The sequence below is a fragment of the Rhopalosiphum padi genome, chromosome 2 (assembly GCF_020882245.1).
Source record: "Rhopalosiphum padi isolate XX-2018 chromosome 2, ASM2088224v1, whole genome shotgun sequence".
Taxonomy (NCBI): Eukaryota; Metazoa; Arthropoda; class Insecta; order Hemiptera; family Aphididae; genus Rhopalosiphum; species Rhopalosiphum padi.
This window is the reverse complement of record NC_083598.1, coordinates 67,475,850-67,497,382: the sequence shown is the minus strand read 5'-3', so window position 1 is coordinate 67,497,382 and position 21,533 is coordinate 67,475,850. Positions and strand designations below refer to the sequence as shown.

At 27.0% G+C, this 21,533-nt stretch overlaps 2 protein-coding genes across 5 annotated transcripts; both read left to right on the top strand.

Moving 5' to 3' along the window:
- Positions 1–5,441: 5,441 nt before the first annotated feature.
- Positions 5,442–10,516, top strand: LOC132921434 (ATP-binding cassette sub-family G member 1-like). 2 transcript variants are annotated; one of them, XM_060984461.1, is made up of 14 exons: positions 5,442–5,565; positions 5,641–5,858; positions 5,965–6,146; positions 6,527–6,644; positions 6,792–6,981; positions 7,404–7,549; positions 7,637–7,878; positions 7,950–8,042; positions 8,338–8,450; positions 8,513–8,681; positions 8,850–8,950; positions 9,066–9,224; positions 9,293–9,478; positions 9,605–10,516. In XM_060984461.1, the coding sequence occupies exons 3-14, from the start codon at positions 6,062–6,064 to the stop codon at positions 9,758–9,760; spliced, it is 1,758 nt and encodes a 585-aa protein (XP_060840444.1). In that variant the 5' UTR covers positions 5,442–5,565; positions 5,641–5,858; positions 5,965–6,061; the 3' UTR covers positions 9,761–10,516. The 2 variants fall into 2 exon arrangements, with proteins under 2 accessions (XP_060840444.1, XP_060840443.1); XM_060984460.1 differs by lacking the exon at positions 5,442–5,565 and having other exon boundaries at positions 5,581–5,858.
- A 5,063-nt stretch (positions 10,517–15,579) lies between these two features.
- LOC132922033 (ATP-binding cassette subfamily G member 4-like) lies at positions 15,580–21,099 on the top strand. Of its 3 annotated transcripts, none has more exons than XM_060985334.1 (13): positions 15,580–15,769; positions 16,852–17,026; positions 17,108–17,225; positions 17,542–17,731; positions 17,800–17,945; positions 18,115–18,356; positions 18,437–18,553; positions 18,818–18,945; positions 19,025–19,190; positions 19,293–19,393; positions 19,753–19,911; positions 20,002–20,187; positions 20,261–21,099. In XM_060985334.1, exons 2-13 carry the CDS (start codon positions 16,930–16,932, stop codon positions 20,414–20,416), a joined length of 1,806 nt encoding a protein of 601 aa, XP_060841317.1. In that variant the 5' UTR covers positions 15,580–15,769; positions 16,852–16,929; the 3' UTR covers positions 20,417–21,099. The 3 variants fall into 3 exon arrangements, with proteins under 3 accessions (XP_060841317.1, XP_060841316.1, XP_060841318.1); XM_060985333.1 differs by having other exon boundaries at positions 15,580–16,440; XM_060985335.1 differs by lacking the exon at positions 15,580–15,769 and adding an exon at positions 16,477–16,566.
- Positions 21,100–21,533: the final 434 nt, after the last annotated feature.

The following is a 21,533-nucleotide window of genomic DNA, read 5'->3' as shown; positions in this document are numbered from 1 at the left end:
CAGACAAAAATATAAATATGTAAATATTAACTGGTCACTTTTCATTATCATACTGTAGTCATTAAACTATTATACTAGTGTATATTATACCTAACTATAAATATTTATGAAAAATTTAAATAAAAATAATCCTCATCCATCACTTCTCAATAAAAAAATAATTTTACCACAACTGAGTATACAAAAAAATAGTAATAAGTTAATCTCAAGTCCCAAATTCAAGGCCTAATGACTGTTTATACTGTTAAAAATAAATAACCTATGAGATTACAATCAGCCAATACAATTTATATGGTATGTCCCTAAAGTTCTACATCACCCTTAATATCTGTAGTAGATCATTATATTTAAATAAGGTTATTTTTACAGTAATAAGTATGGAAATATAATTCTGATTGAATGGCAATAAGATTCAATTTTTGAATAAAATTTTTACCAGGTTAGATCTAATAACTTGAATTTCTAAGAAAAATAGTTATGTTACCTAGCAAAACGCAAATTGTGTGATTTAATCAATTTCAATTAAACCGCTAATTTTTTTTATTCATAATAGTTCAAGAAAAATTAATTGTTTCACATTTCAATAATAAAATATTTATTTCAGCCTGGCAATACTTATACATAACTAATTAATTCAAGAAATGTATACTTCCAATATCTACAGGACACTTCTAAGTAACAAAAGAAATCTCAAGAATCTAAAAATAATAAAGTCTTTTGTAATTTGTATATTTAAAAATTAAATTTTGAATAATTGCATTATTGTAGAAAAAAGATAAACATGCTTGACGAAACGCCCTATATATTAAATTGTTTTGTAAACATGTATTCAGACATAAAAAATGAAAGCATATATTATACTTAAAGTATTCCTGGATCGGCGATGTGGTTACTAAAATACTGAACGTATGGACATTAAATATGTAAATATGACACAACTAAGTTTCACAAAAAAAAATCGATGTTTGATTTTCTGTACTTTTGGAGCTTTAATTTACTTTTTGAGACATGAAATAAATACATACTTATTGCACCATAAATATTATAATTTTCAAAATATTTTGACTATACACTTATAGGATAAAATAAACATAGCATAATACCATCAATAGATGCATTTATATATATATATATTAATATCGCAAATTATCTGAGCATATTAATTAAAACTTATCGATTAATTTTAAAATCAGTAAAAATAGTATGAGTATGTATTATTCCTAAACAGGACGATACCGAAACGGAAATGATATGTGACTATATGTGTATAACGAGTTGAATGTGAATAACTGTTTGTATTTAGAAATTAATTTTATAAATCCTTCTTTATTATATGTTATAATAGATCATAATCTATTATCTATTTAGTATGTAATATCAGTTGAATGGTTAAACTTTTAAATATTTTTAAAATTATTAATCATTTAGTTCAGCTAAACCGTATAAAACCGTTAATATTCGTTATACAATTATAATTTTAAAAAAAATTCAGAATAATGTACAATTATTATGATTTTACGTTTGAAATTAATTAGATACCAAAAGTCCCCCTGACATTTTTCTTCGTTCTTTTTATTTTTGCACATAGGATCGCGGACGCCGATCGATGTACGTGATATTACTGATATTTATTCTATTATTATTGCTTTGATGTACCTACACGTATATAATATACGTTTGATTCGAAGCCCATTTGTCGATGTACAATACTGTTTTTTTTTATTATTCAATAAATTGCATTATATATTTATATTATTTTTGTTGTTCTCGGTAGCTAAACTTTTACGTCATACTTATATCTTCAACCACGGGTTGTGCTGTATACCATAAAATCGTTTCTCGACGACGTTTGTGTCGCACAATACTGTATGTCTGTATTCATGTACATGGGTGTATTGGTGTATATATATATATAGGTAATAATACATGATAAGTTTTTTGTAGGTGTATTGATGGAGTGAATAACATATTATATATATTTATAAATCGTAATTTAAATTATAATGTCATTGGATGATGCGTAATAAATAAATAAGTGTTTCTTTATTTAAAAATATTTTTATATAATAAATGTAATGATTTTTGGGGATTATGGATGGCTGAAGGGGATGTGGGGGACTTTGCTCCGCACAGTAATGTGATATTGAATTTTGTGTGGTACGCTCGTTCATCCAACATCCATACTGAGTCCCCCTTCTAGTTTTTTTCCAAATCAAGCACTGTATAGGTCTTATAGAATATAGATATTAAGATATATCATATCTTAAAGATAAGATTTCAGTCAGAATCATTGACATTTATATATAGCGTATAGGTAATACGTTATAGCAATACGTACGGAATAAAATAAAATATATTGACTCGTTTTATTTTTATTATTTTATACAATTTTGACTATACATTTTAGTTTTTAATTATTATACAATTATTATTATTATTATTATTATTTATTAATATATATATATATTATATAGTATATTATGTAGCACTGTATTTTTTTAAATACATTTAAAAATTATAAGGGAGGGATAAACAGTAACCGGCGGAATCAATATGTAAATATTATAGACAGCTAGTAGCCGACGGAATCAATATGTATTACAAACGGTAGCCGGCGGAATTAATAAGTTTCCATTCCTGTCCTATATGGCCATATACATATAATGCATATTTTGTTTTCGGGATATTTTACCGGTATATTTATTTACAACACAACTTTATATGTCATAAAAATGTCAAATGAGTTATTATAAGTTGTATAATTTTGAGTGTAAGATTAATTTGTAAATAACATAATATAATATAATATTTTGTTGAAATTTTGAATAATTTATCTCACAAATGTATCCATAATTTAATTTGATATTGTCGGGTAAGTCGTAAATGTATTGTCGGGCAATTAAGGTGTGAAAATGTACTGATCTCGGTACTATCCTAGGTAGTAGGTACTCTTCATTATTCTGCGGTAGAAATACGGTATATTACTACTACAGTACTATAACTACCTACCTATTATATATAATATGATGATTGCTATTTGCTACCATATTATGGGTATACAATATAGATGGTGAATACTGAATACTAATACTAAATATTTAATACTGTAAGACTATAATTAACGATAAATAAAAACTAATGGGAATATGAACGAATATATAGTACTATTTATTAAGAAATAACAATTATTAGGCCATTATTATTGAATAATTACCACAAGCATCTAGAGTAATATTCAAAAAAATTCAAAGGTTATCGTCGGTTTTAACCCGAGATACATAATTTCTAACCTCGTTAGTCGCTATACTAACGCCAATGAACTATTAACTATAGATGAATGTTCGATTGTAATTTATAGATAATGCTGCAATTAATTGTGTGGCAATTAGCTATATAACTACTATATATCAATATATTTTATTATGATTTATGATAATTAATAATTCATTAATAGAGTAATAATAATTTTATTTATGGGCATCTGAGGACAGTGGACAGTAGTCCATTTTTCCTTTCTAAACCTTAATAAATCTTTTAAATTGAATATATATTTTTTATATATAGTTATTTCTTGCTTGATGATTTCTAGATTTTTTGAATGAATATACAATTGGTATAAATATTTTATATCCTGCAATGATTCCAATGGCATTTTTGGGATTTTTTAATGTATAGAGAGCAGAGAGAAAAATGTTATGTACAGACATTAATGAGTACTGCAGGGATTGTTAAAGTAAAATTATTTATCAACTATCACTAAACACATATTACTTGCCACTTTGCCACTGTAAAGTGTAAATTAATTGCAAATTGAAAACCTGTTATTTGGGATTATAAAAAAAGTCCCGTGACCCGTATCCGTATTTCCCAGAAGAAAGCTTGTGTATAGATATTTATATGTATATATATTATCCATATATATTTTATAACCATTAGGGTATTACTGTATTTGGCATTAATAATTATTAATAATTAGCAACTTTCAGACTTTTCAGTTTAAAAGAATGCAGACTTTTTTCATAAGGTACTTAACTATCATAAATCATAATTTAATTTAATTTCACTATACTGTTAAAAGTGTAAATTAAATGTCATATGCATGTGGCCATGCGGGATATCAATTAACTGCTATACTTCCAACTCTCAAGAATAACATAAAAAGTAAACCAGCTTATTTATTATTTATCTTTGATTAACTCATTAAAAAAATTAAAATCCTGGATTAACATTGTTAACTGAACATTTTTCCAATTGGGTATTTTAGTTTTATTATTATTTAAATGAGTAGGTACCTCATCATTTTAAATTGTCCGTTGATTAGTCATTGATTAATTTTTATTAATTATTATTTATTATAATAATGTAGTTATAGTATGTTATTATAGTATGTAGTAAGTAACAATTGAATAAATATTATTGTGTTTAGCAATAAATATTCTATCTATAAATGACAGTGGTGTCGAACTTATTTGTCATATGAAGCGATAGTTTCACTTCTAAAATGGTTGGGTGTGTATAGGCGAGTTACTGCAGAGTTCTGGGTTAATGGGTTAATAAAGGTAAATAAGGTGTTATATATATTATATATATATATTATAATCGGTGCCTAATAAAGTGAAACATAGAAGTTAGAAGTCAAATATCAGTTAGACAAAAAATTTAGATTTCGTTGTACAAAAAAAGTCGCCACTAATTATTGGTACTAAATACTAATTATCAAATATCAATACTCGTAGTACACCACTGTTTCTATTAATCTAAATATCTAATTCTGTTGTAATAATCTTGAATATTTTGTCAATAAATATTATGTATTTATAATATTTGCCTATAATTTCATATGGAATTCTAATTTAAATTCTAGGGTTTAGATCACATATTTTGTTTTGATTGTTCTGAATACTAGTAATAAAAACTACGTAAATATTACTAATAGACATGAGAAATATTCAATTTTTTTTTTTTAGTTAAAAATTATTTGTTAGGTAGAAATACTTGAAAAATTAATAAAAAGACACATTGACATCACTCTTCATTCTTCACTGTTAAACTTATGTATACTAATTACTAGTTAAATTATGTTATAAAGCTACATGCTCTATTTACCAATTCATTCTATCCTTCTAATTTCTACAATTTTAACCATTACTATTTACTACCTGGTACACATATAATAGGCCAAGTAACAAGTAGCTACCTAGTAAATTGTAAGTATTATTTTATTTATTTTTTATTTTCAATAAACTATATAAATAGTAATATTGGGCATTAATGGTCTTCTAAAAGATTTGCGACTTGCTGTTATCAGATATAGGTAATTAAACATAATAGATTAAGTCGGACAGTCGACGTGCTGACTGCTCATGGACATAATGTATATTATAATTTATAATATAACAGACTTTTATATTATCTCTTATTATATTTTGTTATAGTCGTTAGGTGGTTACTGCATGGTTAGGTCGTACTATGTGTTCATTGTTCATATTTCATATAGGTTGTCACTTGACACTTGTCTTGTCTTGTCTTGTTGTCGAACAGCTGCTTTGATATCAAAGTCTGTTGGTATGTATTATGTGGATAGAATAGTTGGTCGACGATAACAAATTAACAACAAAACATAAATCTATTTAATTTTAGGTATAATAATTATAATAATAGTAATAGTACTGTAATAGGATAATGACACTAATAAATAATAACAATGGCCATGACATGTTGACAATAATGTCACACGTCAACAGGATTGTAATAAACAATAATCAATAATGTGTACCAGTATCCTGTATTCATATCTGTGTAAGTGTAACGTTCCAACCAAGGCCGAATACGGGTCATAGTAAATTAATTATGGTGGGGTAAGTTCTATTCGTTTGTACTTAATGCACTAATGCAGTGAATTATTCGTGACATTTTATGAAACAATAAAATCGTACTTAATTATTAACGTTTTGTATTTTCTAGTCCCCCGCCACCGCCTTTTATTTGGCTAGCCTATGTCTTCGAACTGCCTCGTTTAATGGTGTATGTACTAGGTAATCTTAGTTAAATCAACCGTTCGATGGAAGGTATAGATGTGGAGTTTACAGATGTGTCCCTAACGGTCAACGTGTGGGACCCTCTGGCGACGAAGACGTTAAGGCCAGGTAAAATAAATAGTATCTATAGACTATCATTAAATACTATAAATTATAGGGATTTTAAAAGAAAGTTTGCTTTTACTGTAGCTGTTGCCAAACTTTTTTAATAAAGATCTACTGAATATATATTTTTCCTTTGAAAAGCCATATAAATACATACATAATTATTGTTTAAAGTGGGAACACAAACGTCACAAACTATTAAGGGATTACTATTTACTAGAATATGTATAATAATAAACTCTAACAAAGGGGGGTTGACTTTCAAGTCGTCTGTAAGTAATTAACCATTTGGGCTTCCCCTGGTTTATAGTAATTGTTACCACACTACTGACTTGGGTCAAATTCAATCATCATATTACAACATTACCATCTGATGTTTCAGAAAAAAAAAACTGTTTTAAACAATGTCAGTGGCTCATTCCATAAAAATCAAGTAGGGGCTATACTTGGATGTTCTGGATCTGGAAAATCAACTCTTATGAATATTTTATCTGGTTACATGTGAGTATTTTATAATGTATTTAAAAGAATTATAAAGGTTTAGGTACTAAAAAATATAGTTTATATTCTTATGTTAAAAACAATAATTTTATTATTTTACATGAAAAAATTTTATTTTATTACGTTTGATATTTTTAAACTGCATAGGTCAAGTGGTTATCAAGGAGCAGTAACTTTAAATGGAGTAAAGCGAGATCTGCTATCATTTAGGAATGTTTCAAGCTATATCATGCAAGAGGATAGCTTGCAATTATATTTAACTGTTCAAGAATCTATGGAAATTGCCATGAAGCTTAAACATTCAATCTCTAAATTAGATGTTCAAAAAAGAATCTCAGTGAGTTTTCAATAATTATTTAAATATGGTCAATATATTTTAAGTTAAATGAAGTACATCAGAAGAAAAGTGATTTTAATTTTATACAAATAGAATATAGTAACAAAATTTCTCCATATTGCACTCATTGTGATTTCATTATTGAAATTGAGGTATCATTACTTATCTATTTTGTTAGAATTTTTTTTTAAAAAAAATAGTTATTTAAAACTTTTAACTTTAATAAAAATATTAAAAAGAAAAGACGAAACACAGATAGTACTATTGTTTAAAATTGTTGTAATACAATATATATAATCACTATAAATGAAATACCCAGAGGTTTTAACTATGTACAGTATATATTATGTTACAAGAGTGTAAATCAAAGAAAAAATTATTCTAGTGTGCCTTCTTAATCAATATTTATGTTTTTTTTTCAGATAGACAATTTACTTCATAATTTACTTTTACATGACAAACGAGACTCATTGGTTTATAATTTATCTGGTGGCGAATGTAGGAGACTGACCATTGCTTTAGAATTAGTTCGCAGCCCAAAAGTGATGTTTTTTGACGAGCCCACAACGTAATATGCTTATATTTGTAAATACTTGTTGATAAATTATAACCTTTTGTTTGTTTTAATATTAAAATTGTTGTTTTTATTGACCAGAGGACTAGATATAGTATCTGCAAATAATGTTGTTAAGATCATGAGAAAATTGGCTGACTCTGGAAAAACCATAATATGCACTATACATCAAGCTTCAGCTTCTCATTTGACAAATTTTGACACGGTTTATGTACTTACACCTTCAGGACAATGCATGTATAATGGAAAATCATCACAAATAATTGATTATTTTTCTCAACTCGGATATCAATGTCCTCCATATCACAATCCTGCTGATTATGGTTCGTGGTAATGGTTAATATATGTACATAGAAACAAAATTATATTTAAATTTATTGAATTATTTATTCAGTGATTGAATTGAGTTTGGGCGAATATGGAATACCTGTTAATACAATGATTGAGCTTGCTGGAGAACAAAACAAGAACAACCGACACATAATTGGTAAGCAATTTTTAATCAATATTATTACTATACCTCAAACCAGGGGTCTTTAACCTGTGGTCCGCTTTATTATTATGTGCAGCCATCAATCACATTTGAAATTTAGCATGTATCTTCAATTTTTTTATATAATATGGCTTTTTGTATAAAATACATGTTTTTACTACGAATGTGGCCGCAAGATTTTTAAAAATAATACGTGGTTCACTGTGTAAAAAGGTTGAAGACCCCTGCCTTAAACAGACTTCTTATAAATTAAATAACATAATATTATTCATTGTTTAATTTATTTCAGACCAAAATGTTAACTGTGTACCTGTAATTTATAGTCGTGAATATTCTTCAAATTATTTTCCTGAGCTTTGTATACTTATCCACAGAACTTTACTAACTACTTTTAGAGATCATGTTAGTGATTGATAACTAACTACTAGGTAAATTTATAAATATATATATATTTCTTTTTCAAGTTTCTAGTTAAAGTAAGACTTTTTGTCCACTTCTTGCTGGGGAGCATGTTTGGAATTGTGTACATTGGACTTGGAAAGAGTGCTATGCACGTACGTGACAATGCAGTATTACTATTTTTCTGTGTAATGTTTATGACTTACATAGCAGCGTTTACCATGTCTATAAAATGTTAGTATAATAGTATACGTATAAATACATTATTTATTTAAATATTAACACCTGTATTACTGTATTAATTTATAGAAATATCTCAAATATCATTATGAATTGTATAATATAATATGTATAATATAAAAAGTTAATAATTTAATAATAATATTTTTGTGTTTTCTTTAGTTCCTTTAGAGCTGTCAGTGATGAGAAAAGAATATTTTAACAGATGGTATTCATTAAGTTCTTATTACATTTCTGTCACACTTGTGGATTTACCAGTACAAGTAAATATAATAAACAACATTTAATACTAATTTATTACTGAGTTTTTAGCAAAATAAATAAATTATAAGCTGAATAGTTAAAACATGTCAGTTTTTATGTTTTATTTTTTTGCAGATTTTTTGTACCTTTTTGTTTTGTTCATTAATATACTTGTTATCTGGTCAACCTTTTATACTCTTTAGGATTTCAATGTTTCTTTTGATATTTATTGTAACCGGACTTATGTCACAAGCAATTGGAATGCTTGTCAGTACTCTATGTAAAGGATTTGTTGTAAGTTGTTATATGTAAACTGATATATGATAACATTAAATACTAAAATAATAACATTTTTGTTCTAGATTAATACTGTTGTTGTTGCATTGATATTAATGTTTTGGACCACTTATGCAGGTGGCATGATAAGAATATCAGATACTCCTAAAGTATATCGATGGTTATACGATGTATCATTTATGAAACATTCTGTGCAAGGTGTTCTACACGCAGTTTATGGTTATGATCGCTCTGTATTGCCTTGTCCAGTTGTTAGTAATTTAATTATATTTAAAAGTTACATTTAAGTTAGTCCTTAATTAATATAATAAAAAAAAAAATACAACTAATTAAATTGTTTTACTGCTAAAATAATTTTTTTTTTTATGTTTATTTAGATGTTTTGTCCATTTGGTTCACCAAAAGTAATGCTTAAAACAATTGATATGGGTGAAAATTTGTACTGGATAAACGTCAGCTTTATCACTAGTATTTATGTTGTATTAAAAGTATGTGCTTTTATTGCCCTAAAGTATAAGTTGTCTTCTACTTAAATCAAATGCCAATCAAAAGAAATAATTTCTAATGGAATATGAGATCTGAAAATTCAACATGATTCAATATTAGTAAACATTTTTGATTTTAAAAGTTTGATGAATATTTCATTTAACTTTCATTTTTAAAATTTAATTTTACTATCAATAGATTAATAATTATACATATACTCTGTCTAATGATTGAACATACTAATTCTGTGTATCTCCACGCGACATCCTGCCAATGTGAAACCGGTCGCAATGGAAGGGTGTTATGGACAGAATAATCTGTTTTAATCAGGCTTTAATATTGTGTTCTCTTGTTGTACAGAGTATATATATATATATAATATATTGTACTTTTGTTATGTAATAATTGATTGACCTTATCCTAATAGATGAGAATAAGAATTTTTACAAGACTAAGTACCGATATGACCATGAATAACTATACTCTATTCAAAATGGGATCCTGACTCGGTGGCCAACTTGTGCTCATGGGCGTGGCTTTACTACACAGCAGGCGTACAGATAGTAAGTTGACAAACAGGTGTTGTCTGACCCTCGCTCGACAAAAACTGGTCACTGCCGAGTCACAATCTCATTTTGAACAGAGTATATAATATTTAAATAGTTGACTATTTGAGTTATAATATCATATTTAACAATTACCAGACAATATAATTTTAAAGTAATATTTGAGGTTTAAGGCATTCTTTTGTAACTTATTATAATATTGTATTGTAGTGTAATATATCATTTTTTTATAATTCATACTCTGTTTGTATTTATTATTCAACTTACATAATATAATCAAGAAACCAATATATTTATAAATAGTATACAACAATATTATAATTTTTAATATACAATTTACTGCAAAGTATTATAAAATCATTTTATTTGAATTAAGTAATTTATGTAGGTACAATACATGATCAGAATAAAATATTTTTTAAATAATATTTTTGGTAAACCTATTCGTCTTAAAAATAATTATGTCATCCAATTTACCATAAATAGAAATTAAGCATATTTAATTCGTATAATTATTATGATTTAAATTACAACTTAAATAATTATGAAAATAATTAATAGCAGTATCAAATATGAATTACATTGATTAACTATGTTGCTAAAGCCAAATATATAAACTAAAATATAGCATTGATAAAAACTATTATAAAAATAAAGTACTATACTAGTAATTCAATATACAATATGACCTAACCTACGAACATGGTTTGTAGGCTCAACAGTCAACATAATAAACTACCTATGTGCCAATAATATGAGTTTCGACGGACAATATATTTATATTTTTGTAGGTATTAAGCATAGTCTAAACTTGTATTATTTATTATTATCTATAGTATAGATTCTATACGAAGAAGAAAAATAAAAACAAAGCACAAGCATAAAATACAAATTTTTGAATATGTGTTATTAATAGCTGTACCTGTGCACTTTTTTGCCCATTAAAAATGATACTTATAATTATGAGTCTAAAATTTATCTAATTATAATAACTAATTTATTTTTCTATAACTAATGATATAAATTCTATAAATAATAAATAACACATTATTACGACAACATTATATGTGTTATTATTGTAAATTATTATTTTTGTTAAATATTATTGGTTTTTAAATAATGTAAATATGTACTTAGAATTTTGATGGCCCGTGAAAAATTTTCAGATCTCTAATGTGACCCTTCAAAAATATTAATTGGAGACCCCTGATTTAGATAGTTAACAATAAAAGACTCTTCAGAAATGATGTTCATACATTTACAAATATTGAAATGATTGTTACAAAGTAAAGGTGAAATACTCTTGACATTATTTGTATAGAGCGCATGTACAATATTGCTGTGATAATATTGTAAAAATAAAAACATTATATATTGTTACAATTTATCGGTGAAATATTTTGACAATTTTTAAATAGAAGGATGGTACAATATTGTTCATTTCTGGATCGTAGGTCTGTAGAATTGTATATATTATATAGTCCTGGTTTTTACGGTCCAGATTTGTATGATCCACATTTATAAATTCCAGGATTTATATTATTTTTGAAAACACTGCATATTAAAGAAACTGAAATTTTGAATAATATTTTTTTTAAGTCTTGTTTACCCATCATAAATTAATATATCAATACATACACAATTTATAAACCAACCACCGGTATCCAGTCAATATTATTATATTTTAATTTGATTAAAGTCCAATTTTAAAAGCATAATATCTTAACATCTGCTGACCTGCTACATACTAGGACGTGCAAGTGTACTATTGTAATATAACTAATATTACAAGTGAGAAATAGCATATACAACATAGATAACTTAGTGTGATGCGATTTATCATGCATGATGCATAATATATTAATATGTGCAAACATCGTTGACATTATATTTAATAATTACGAATACAAAAACAATGATCAACAGACTAACTTACTAAACACTATGTAATGATTTTCTTATTAAAACAATAGTTATAATTTATATAAATGTTATAATATATATTTCTTTTAATAAACATAGTTTCAGTTAGCTGCGCATTTTCTTAAAAACATCAGAATATCATGACACATATCTCATATCAAATGAATACTCATGATCTTAATTATTATATTTAAAAATTATACATATTGTATCAAAATTTCACTATACGAGTAAATTGGCTATTTAAACCGTAATTATGTAAAATATGATGTTAAGACGTAAGTATTAAAGTAATATGTATAATGTTTAAAATTAAAAATTATGAAGAAAAAAATAAACGAATGAATGTTCCGTATAGCACTATAGCAGTATAGCCTATCTTTATATACTGTAAACAGTGTAAACTAAATCAATCTTCCATTTTGAAATATTGAGTTTATTTAAAAAATCAAATTTATATTAATAATTCAATATGGTTTAAAAATAATTGTGCAAGATAAAGGATAAATAGTTATTACGTGGTTAATAACATTATTATGATAATGAACGATTAATAAAATAAGTGATATTGTATACTAACTATTCATAGTTAATAACGTCTGTATTTAAAGCTAAAAAGATAAAATAAATATAAATATAATAATTATTATTATACAAAATATTATGTGTATCGCATTACTCGGCTTGTCCGGCGCATTGTACAGACAATTTAACTACATTTATGCATTGAGTTACACATCATGTTTAATTGAAGTTTTTCAATACCTATACCATATCTATATCTGCAACTAATTTAACTCGACGTCACTCGGTCGTAATAAGTATACCATCAGCCGAGACATAATAGTACATCATAGTTTGCTGAATGAATATTTCTAGTTGAAAGTATTTTGAAGATTATAATCGTATAAAAGTTTTATAAATATTGAAAAAATAAATGATATACTTATAATTAAAAATTAATTAGTGTAGAATGAGTGACGAGTGTTTGATACACTTAAAACCATATTATATCGTTTTGATGCGTAAAATGTACGGCCGTCCGACGATTCACCATTCGTCTAACGTCTTGGTGTGTAATTTACATTGCCATCATATATATATATGCGTGTCAACCTCGTGTGTTATTGGTGGCGCATCAGTTTCGTTATGAATACCTATACGGCCCGTCAAATTCACTATTACCGGACGTCATATCACATCGAAATCGCGTGTCTTCGCCGGTGAAGTTCTTGGCTAAAATAATATTATCCGGTTAATGTTAACATTATCCAAATGTTAACATTATATTTTACTACGATCGCAAAATACCATTTGCGATTTTGATCGGCTGCTTTATCGGTCGCCGTATTACTTTTATGCGTCTTCGATTGCGTTCGGCTGTTCGTCAGCCTTCGCCGGCAGTGTCGCGACACGTCGTACACCGGGACGTTTTCATTTTGACATGCGTCCTAGTGTGCCACCGCTTCGTGGCAACTTACTCGACGTCAAAGTACGTTTTTAATGTTTTTATCGTTGTTGTCAGGCTTCTTCGCCGGTTGTTCCACCGCCGCCCGCCTTTTATACCGTTTGTCGTTATATCTTATTTGTACGCGCGATGCAGTACATTCTCACTCTAACTATATATATACCGTTATCCATGACGTTTCGTGCCCATCAACCAGTCGGATGTAACGATTAATTGTCGATCTCTCGTAAATTAGTAACAAGTGCCATAACTGCTATATGGTGCCGTTAATAAGGTTAGCACCGTTGTCCACTCCGGTACCGCTCAAAATATAGCCACCGTTTCGCCGTCGGGCCGCGAGATTGTAAAAGGCGTGTGCCGTTCGGCTGGCCGCCATGCACAGGGGGTCTAACGCGTCTATAACCGAGCATGCGACACCCGTGAACTCGTCATACCATCGCGCGCGGGATGCCGGAAAACGCGCGTTGGTGACTTATCGCCAGACTCCGTACCTCTTCTTTCTCGGGGGTACCTATACTCTCTGACTCTGTCGTCCTATCCAACGGCTTCAAACTAAGAACTACACATGGGCGTAGGTAAGGGGAGGGTTTTGGGTGTTCAAACACCCCCCGAAATTACCTATATAAAACAATTGTATTATTTAATATATACAAATAAATTATTCATCATTTTATAATATTAATATAGATTTAGACAAAAACCGCCTCCGAAAATATTTCCTACCTACGCCCACGGAACTACAATTTTACGTACGTCGTCGGTTCGTCGCAACTGCTGTACCTTCAATGCACGAAATCATTGTATTGCGATAATGATAATATTGTATACGATTACCGCGATTATTTCATTAATATAACAACAGTGAGTCGGTGAATTCGATTTCATTGATGTTGGCTGATTCATATAGACTGCAGCCATTTTTACTCTCGTGTGGTGCTGTTTGACGTTTGAACTCTGAATTGCAAATGGACTAAATTCTGGTTTCGTCCATGCCGCCTTCCAGACGACGAGTACAACTTTTTTTTTTATTACTATAGCCAGCTATAGTGTAATGTTCATTATTCTCAACGGCCAGTATTATAGGAATTAACACCATTTTTATTTTTCAAAGACGATTATTTTTATGTATAACACGTAGATAGTACCGACGGTAAGTACAATATTATATTTTAATGTTTTAACGAGGATTTGTTTTATTTGTACTCGTTTTATACTTTTTAAGAGGGGGTCTTTCAATTTAAGTCTACAGACTTATTTTTCCAATGAAACTAGATAATTTGAAAAAAAACTCAGTGTTCGATTCAATGACTAGAAATCGTCATCATTTACAATGACTATTGACAAACACCGTTTATTAGTCCTTACTCCTTATTACAAACACCTTTTGGTTTCCAATTATAATATCAATTTTAAATTAAGATAAAACCTGTAAAGTAAATTATAAAATCTAGATATTATAGATATAGCTTATAGCCTATGACGGGTAAATGAAATAAGACTGCATATGACTGCAAGAGATATACTAAATCCTTCAAAATCAGTTTATTAATATGCGTTCATATAATATATAATTGTAACAGGCGATTTTTACCTCCGAAAAGGGAGGATTAAAGTTTTTGCCGCCATAAGCTTTAGCCTAAACAGCCTAAGCGGTAATACGGCCCTGGTAAAAGTTTTACCTCCAGTTACAAAGGACACGAAGATTATATGAATGAACTAATTATAATTATAATTATTATAAGTAGAGTGCCGGTTCCGACTTCTACTTTTATTGCAGATAAGTATTATAATACTACTAGGTACTACATAATATAATGTATTAATGCTTTATTTATAAATTATTTTCAATTTGACATTTTAGATTCTGAACAAAATCATGAAAACTTCAAATTTTTTTGCTGTTTAATTGTTTAATGTTTTAATTTGTAGTGTTCAATTTTTATAGGCTTAGCTTGATAATTGCAAACAAGTTTGGTTTCTCATAAAATCATAACTCATGTCATAAAATGTTTATAACGAGTTTGAAGTTATTAGTTAGCTATTTTACTGCTAGACTGCGACTCCATGTTGCTCTGTTGACTGTTGTACATATACGTCATGTAAATACATTTCAAATTTCTTATCTAACGAAAATATTTTCGTCTTTTAGGCTTGAACACGGTTGTATAATGCATATAGATAATATAATCTACAAACCTTGGCTGTGTAGTAATAGTACTGTAGTGTGCATTGTATACTAGCTGTATTGTATAGTGTATTCTGATTCTGTATACTTCAAGTCTGTAGATAATAATGTACATTGTATAGTATTAAAACTATAACTATTATACATTAAATAAGTACATTATAGTATAAATACTGTAAATTGTACATAATTGATACTTTAGCATTAACACAGTCCTGAATAGAATATTATACTATGTTACTAAACAGAATTATTGAGATAAATCTTCTCGGTTCAATGATCTTCAGTTGTTTAAGTGTCAGTCGTTGTGCCTTTGTTTTATCACTTTTAAGTTAATGATAGTTTTTGTTGTGTTGAAACTTGAAAATAGTCAGTTTATTGACATTGTGTAATGAGTGTATATTGAAGATCAAAATATATACTCACCAACATCAGTATGTTGCTGCAATCAATACAACGTTTATTTAAATCAAAGCAATCACATATATTTACATTGGTACCTATATAAATAAACACTTGAATATGACGTGGCTGCACATACTACCTAGAATGCAGGGAAACGCCTTGGATGTAGAATTAAAAAATGTCAGTATAATCAATGATTTAATATTAATGTTTACTTATTTTTACTTTCATATTTACTTTTTTTTTAATAGTACCTACCTAATGTCTAACACTAATTTGACATTTTTAATGTACAGTGTTTAACAGGTAGTTAAATTATAGTTTAAAAAAAAATTATAAATTTATTAGTGGGTGATTTTATAGTCTTTAAATAAATTATAATTTACCTATTTTGTATCAAATTATATGATATATTTTGACTGGCAATTTATAAATATTATTTGAAATTTATTTATAATTATGTAGATTTACCAACAGTACCTACAACTGTTGAGTATTTAGATATAGCAGCTAAATAACCTCTTTTCTAATCTAAATATTTTATTTATTAAACTGACCTTTGAGATGCATGATAATGATTATTGTTGACAGATGATGTACTAGAAACCTTGTTTAATGAAGTTTTTATCTATAATTAATATAATTTTGGTGATAAATTGACATGGAAATATGGAAATGAATTCAATGTTGTTAAACAAAGGTCTTGATATAAGATTTGCGGATTTAACATACAAAGTAAACAGTTGGACAGATACATTTAAAATAGGTATATTTTTTAATTTTCATAAATTATGTAAAAATTAAAATAGTAAGAATATTAATATATTTAATAACACTTTATTTACAGAAAAGAAAACTATTTTGAAAGGTGTGAGCGGTGCATTTTATCAAAGTCAACTATGTGCAATTATTGGATGTTCGGGATCTGGAAAATCGTCATTATTAAACGCATTATCTGGTTATAAGTAAGTAAATTACTTTAAAAAGAAGTATATAATTTTTTTAACTTTCAAATAAAGAAATCCTACAATACATTAGAAATTATGTAAATTATTTATTAACTATTAATAATGGTTTTTAAATTTTATTTTACAACTTTATGTTGTTTATTTAAACCAAGAATTTTAAAATTAGAAAATGTTATTTTATTTAAAAAGTTGACTGTAATGTTTATAAATAATATGTTATTTTATGGTAAACATTTAATAGTTTTCATAAAACCAGTATAACCTTGATTTATGATAGTGTAAAAATAATCTTATTATAATGTATTAATTATAGGACTAGTGGATATAGTGGAACAATATTTATCAATGATAAACCTCAAGAATTGAAATCATTTCAGAAACAATCATGTTACATTATGCAAGAAGACCAACTTCATGTGCAATTAACAGTCAGAGAGTCTATGGAATTTGCATCAAAATTAAAATGTTTAACTTTATCATTAAACGCGAACAAACTTAAAATGGTAGAAATTTACTTTTAATTAGTCCCATAATCCATTAACAAGCACTTATGTTATATGTATTATTTCAGATAGATTTAATTTTAGAAAATTTAAATCTGCTTAAAATTCAACATACGGTTACAATTAATTTATCTGGTGGTGAACGTAGAAAATTATCCATTGCATTAGAACTGGTTCATAATCCAAGCATCATGTTTTTTGATGAACCAACCAGGTGAGCTAACTTAAAGAGATTCTATTTATTGTTGATAATATTTTTGTTTATCAAGTACAAAATAATAAATATAATTATATGATTAAATAAATATTTTTATAATTACCATATTTTAATACTATAATATTTCAGTGATTAGATTGATTATATTTATTATATTTAAATTTAGCGGTTTAGATAGTTTATCAGCAAATCAAGTATTAGACACATTAAGGGAATTGGCCAATTCTGGCCGTAATATAATTTCTACAATACATCAAGCGTCTGCTTCACAATTAAAGATCTTTGACATTCTTTATGTACTTACTCCATCTGGCCAATGTATTTATCATGGTTCGACATCAAATCTTTTAGATTATCTAGCTGCACATGGTTTACGATGTCCATTGTATCACAATACTGCAGACTATAGTTAGTATTTAACTACTATTTATAGAATTTTTGTTTTACAATTTTTATAAACATTATGAATTAATTTATGATTTTTACAGTTATTGAAATAAGTCTTGGAGAGTATGGAGATCATACTGAAAAATTGGTACAATATATTAATAATGGAAAGTCTACAGAATGGTTAAAGAATACTAGTCAAAAACATTTAGCTAAAGGTTAGTCAAAAATGAAATATTTTTTATTTAAGTTGTTAATATTAGCATGTTGTATAGGCATTAAACAGCATACAAACCAAATTAATATGAAGTAAATATTAATCAATATTGTACTATAGGCCTATAAACATGAATCAAATAAGTACAAATAATTGTATGGTGTGCTTGTTTAGCAAGCAAGTTCAATTTCTGATGTGAAATTTCCTGTTAGATTTTTATATAGTTTTTTATTCCAAAATATAACACTGGTTTATCTTATTTCAGAAGATAAGTTGACAGCTGTCATCAATGATGAATGTCAAGATGGACAATTTATAAAATATATTTACAACCATTTGATTCAACTTATTATTTTATCGCATAGGTGTGCAGTTAAGACATTGAGAGAAAAAGTATTTATAATACAAATTTAGATTTATTTTTACCATGTACTTATTTAGTATACAACATAGTATTTGATTATATTTATAGTTCATCATTACAAGATTGCTGGTTCATATTATTGTTAGCGCCGTGTACGGTTGGGTATACTTTGGTGTTGGTATTAACGCATCATTTATACACGACAATCTAATGTTGTTATTCTTCAGTTTACTGTTTATTATGTATACTGCTAGTTCTTCAATGATAATCAACTGTAAGTCTTGAATAGTTATAAATTAATAACTATTGTGTATGATAAGCTAGATTCATGAGCTATATTTTAAATTATAATGTATATAATGTATTTGTGTTATAGTTCCCTTAGAAATTCAAATACTTTCAAAAGAACATTTCAATCAGTGGTATTCCTTGTTGTCATATTATCTAAGTTTCACTATAGTAGACCTACCAATTCAGGTAATAATTTGAAAAATTCTAATAAAATAAATAAAGTATTTTTTTTTAAATATAAGTTTTGTACCAAAACTTAATTAGTTAAATTTAATATGTAATTAAATATAATATAGTATATTAAGTTATTAATATAATATAGTACAGATTTAATTTGTCTTCCTAACCTATCCTACCCACTTAGACCAATACAGAAGAAAAAACATGTATACATATGAGTATTCTCATATTCATATGTGGTTGGTTTTCTAAATATTAGAATATTGTATTAATTAGTATATTGTCATCTATTTATGTAAACAGTCTTAAAATATACCTCTGATATTATTTTTTTATACTATTAACTAATTAATTTTACCTTTCAGGTTCTGTGTACGTTCTTGTACTGTGTGGTATTGTACTATTTTACTGGACAACCACTTGAATGGCCCAGGTTTGGGTTATATACGCTCATGATGTTAATGGTGGGACTATTATCACAGACTATAGGCATGTTAATGGGAACATTGTTTAGCGATTTAAGGGTAAGTATTCTTAAATACAATAATACTTATATGGATTTAACATTGTTTAACATGTAATATTTATTACTATTTTTAAAACTATGTTTATAGTTCAGTACAATTCTAACCAGCTTTCTACTCATGCCGTGGATGATGTTTGGTGGAATTTTCATTAAAATCTCTGACACGCCAGAGATTTTTCGATGGTTGTTTGACATTTCCTTCATGAAACATGCCATGGAAGGAATAGTGCATTGTGTTTACGGTTTGGATCGACCCAGGTTATATTGCCCCAAAGTATGTTATTGCTGTAATGTTTGAAGATTTATAGTTCTATAATATGATATTTAAACTCTAAAAATGATTTCAGATTTACTGTTACAGCACTTCACCCTCAAATATTTTAAAAAATTTAGACATGCCAGTCAACAAGTATTGGTTTAATTTTCTTGCTGTTACCACCATTTATTTGCTGTTGAAGGTGTTAACATATTTAGTGTTGAAAAAAAAGTTGGAAATTCACTGAGGGCCTTAATTGTTATTAAACATTATAGTATGCTAATGCATCAGTATACTTTTATTTGAACCATGTACGTTTATATTCTTACCAATAATTGGTATACTATTTATACTGTTACCTAGTTTAACTTTGCCAAAGACAGAACATAAAAGTGATACTCAATAATTATTATTATGTTAAATTAAAAATAAAGTAAATTGTTTAATTTAAGTTTTTAAATCACAAACTAATGGAATAATTAATAAGACTGGTGATTGCTGTGTGACTTTATCACTGTTTAATTTGTTTTTATTGATTTATCTTTGTTGTTTACATATTTAAATTTGTAAATTATTATTTATAAAGTAGAATGACTATTCTAGACTTACAGTATACAACATATTTACTTTGTATAATTTATTATGAACATACATTTTATACAGTTTTGAGTTGTATCTATTATTTTACTTTTTGATATATTTAAACCCAATATGTGCTGTGTCTGTTGACCATAAACCAACGTCATACAATTGTTTTAAATATATTTCAAAATGTTGAAATATTATAAAATTGTTATTACATCATAAGTTCAATAGATGTGAATCAAACAATGTTGTACATTTTAAACATCACATAAAACGTTATATCTCATGTTATTCTATAAAATTAATTTTTTTATAAAAAAATATTACGAGTTTTTTCTGAGTTAATTATTGTTATTTTTTTTATATATAAAATATTTATACCAAAATGGAATAAACACCTATTAAAGTAACTCATTAAAAAAGTTCGGAGACCATTATGCAAAAGATTGTTTTTTAATTTTTTATGTGCATGGAAGTAATTTTTTACGAATAATTATTAATTATGTTTTATTTATCTTTTGACTTATAAATTAGGTGATATTCATTATTAAATTGTATATTATTGTTTCATAAGAAATTAGCTGAACTCAACATAATATTTATTATCTTGATAAATTGGTTTGTTTGAAATACAATTACTGACCTAGTCACATGAAGATATATTCTCAATATTTTCGGTCAAGCTTCTGCAATATCTGCATATCTATTGTATAGATATTAAATACATACATAATAAGTAATAACAATTGATAAACATGATTCATAGGAAAATTCATGTT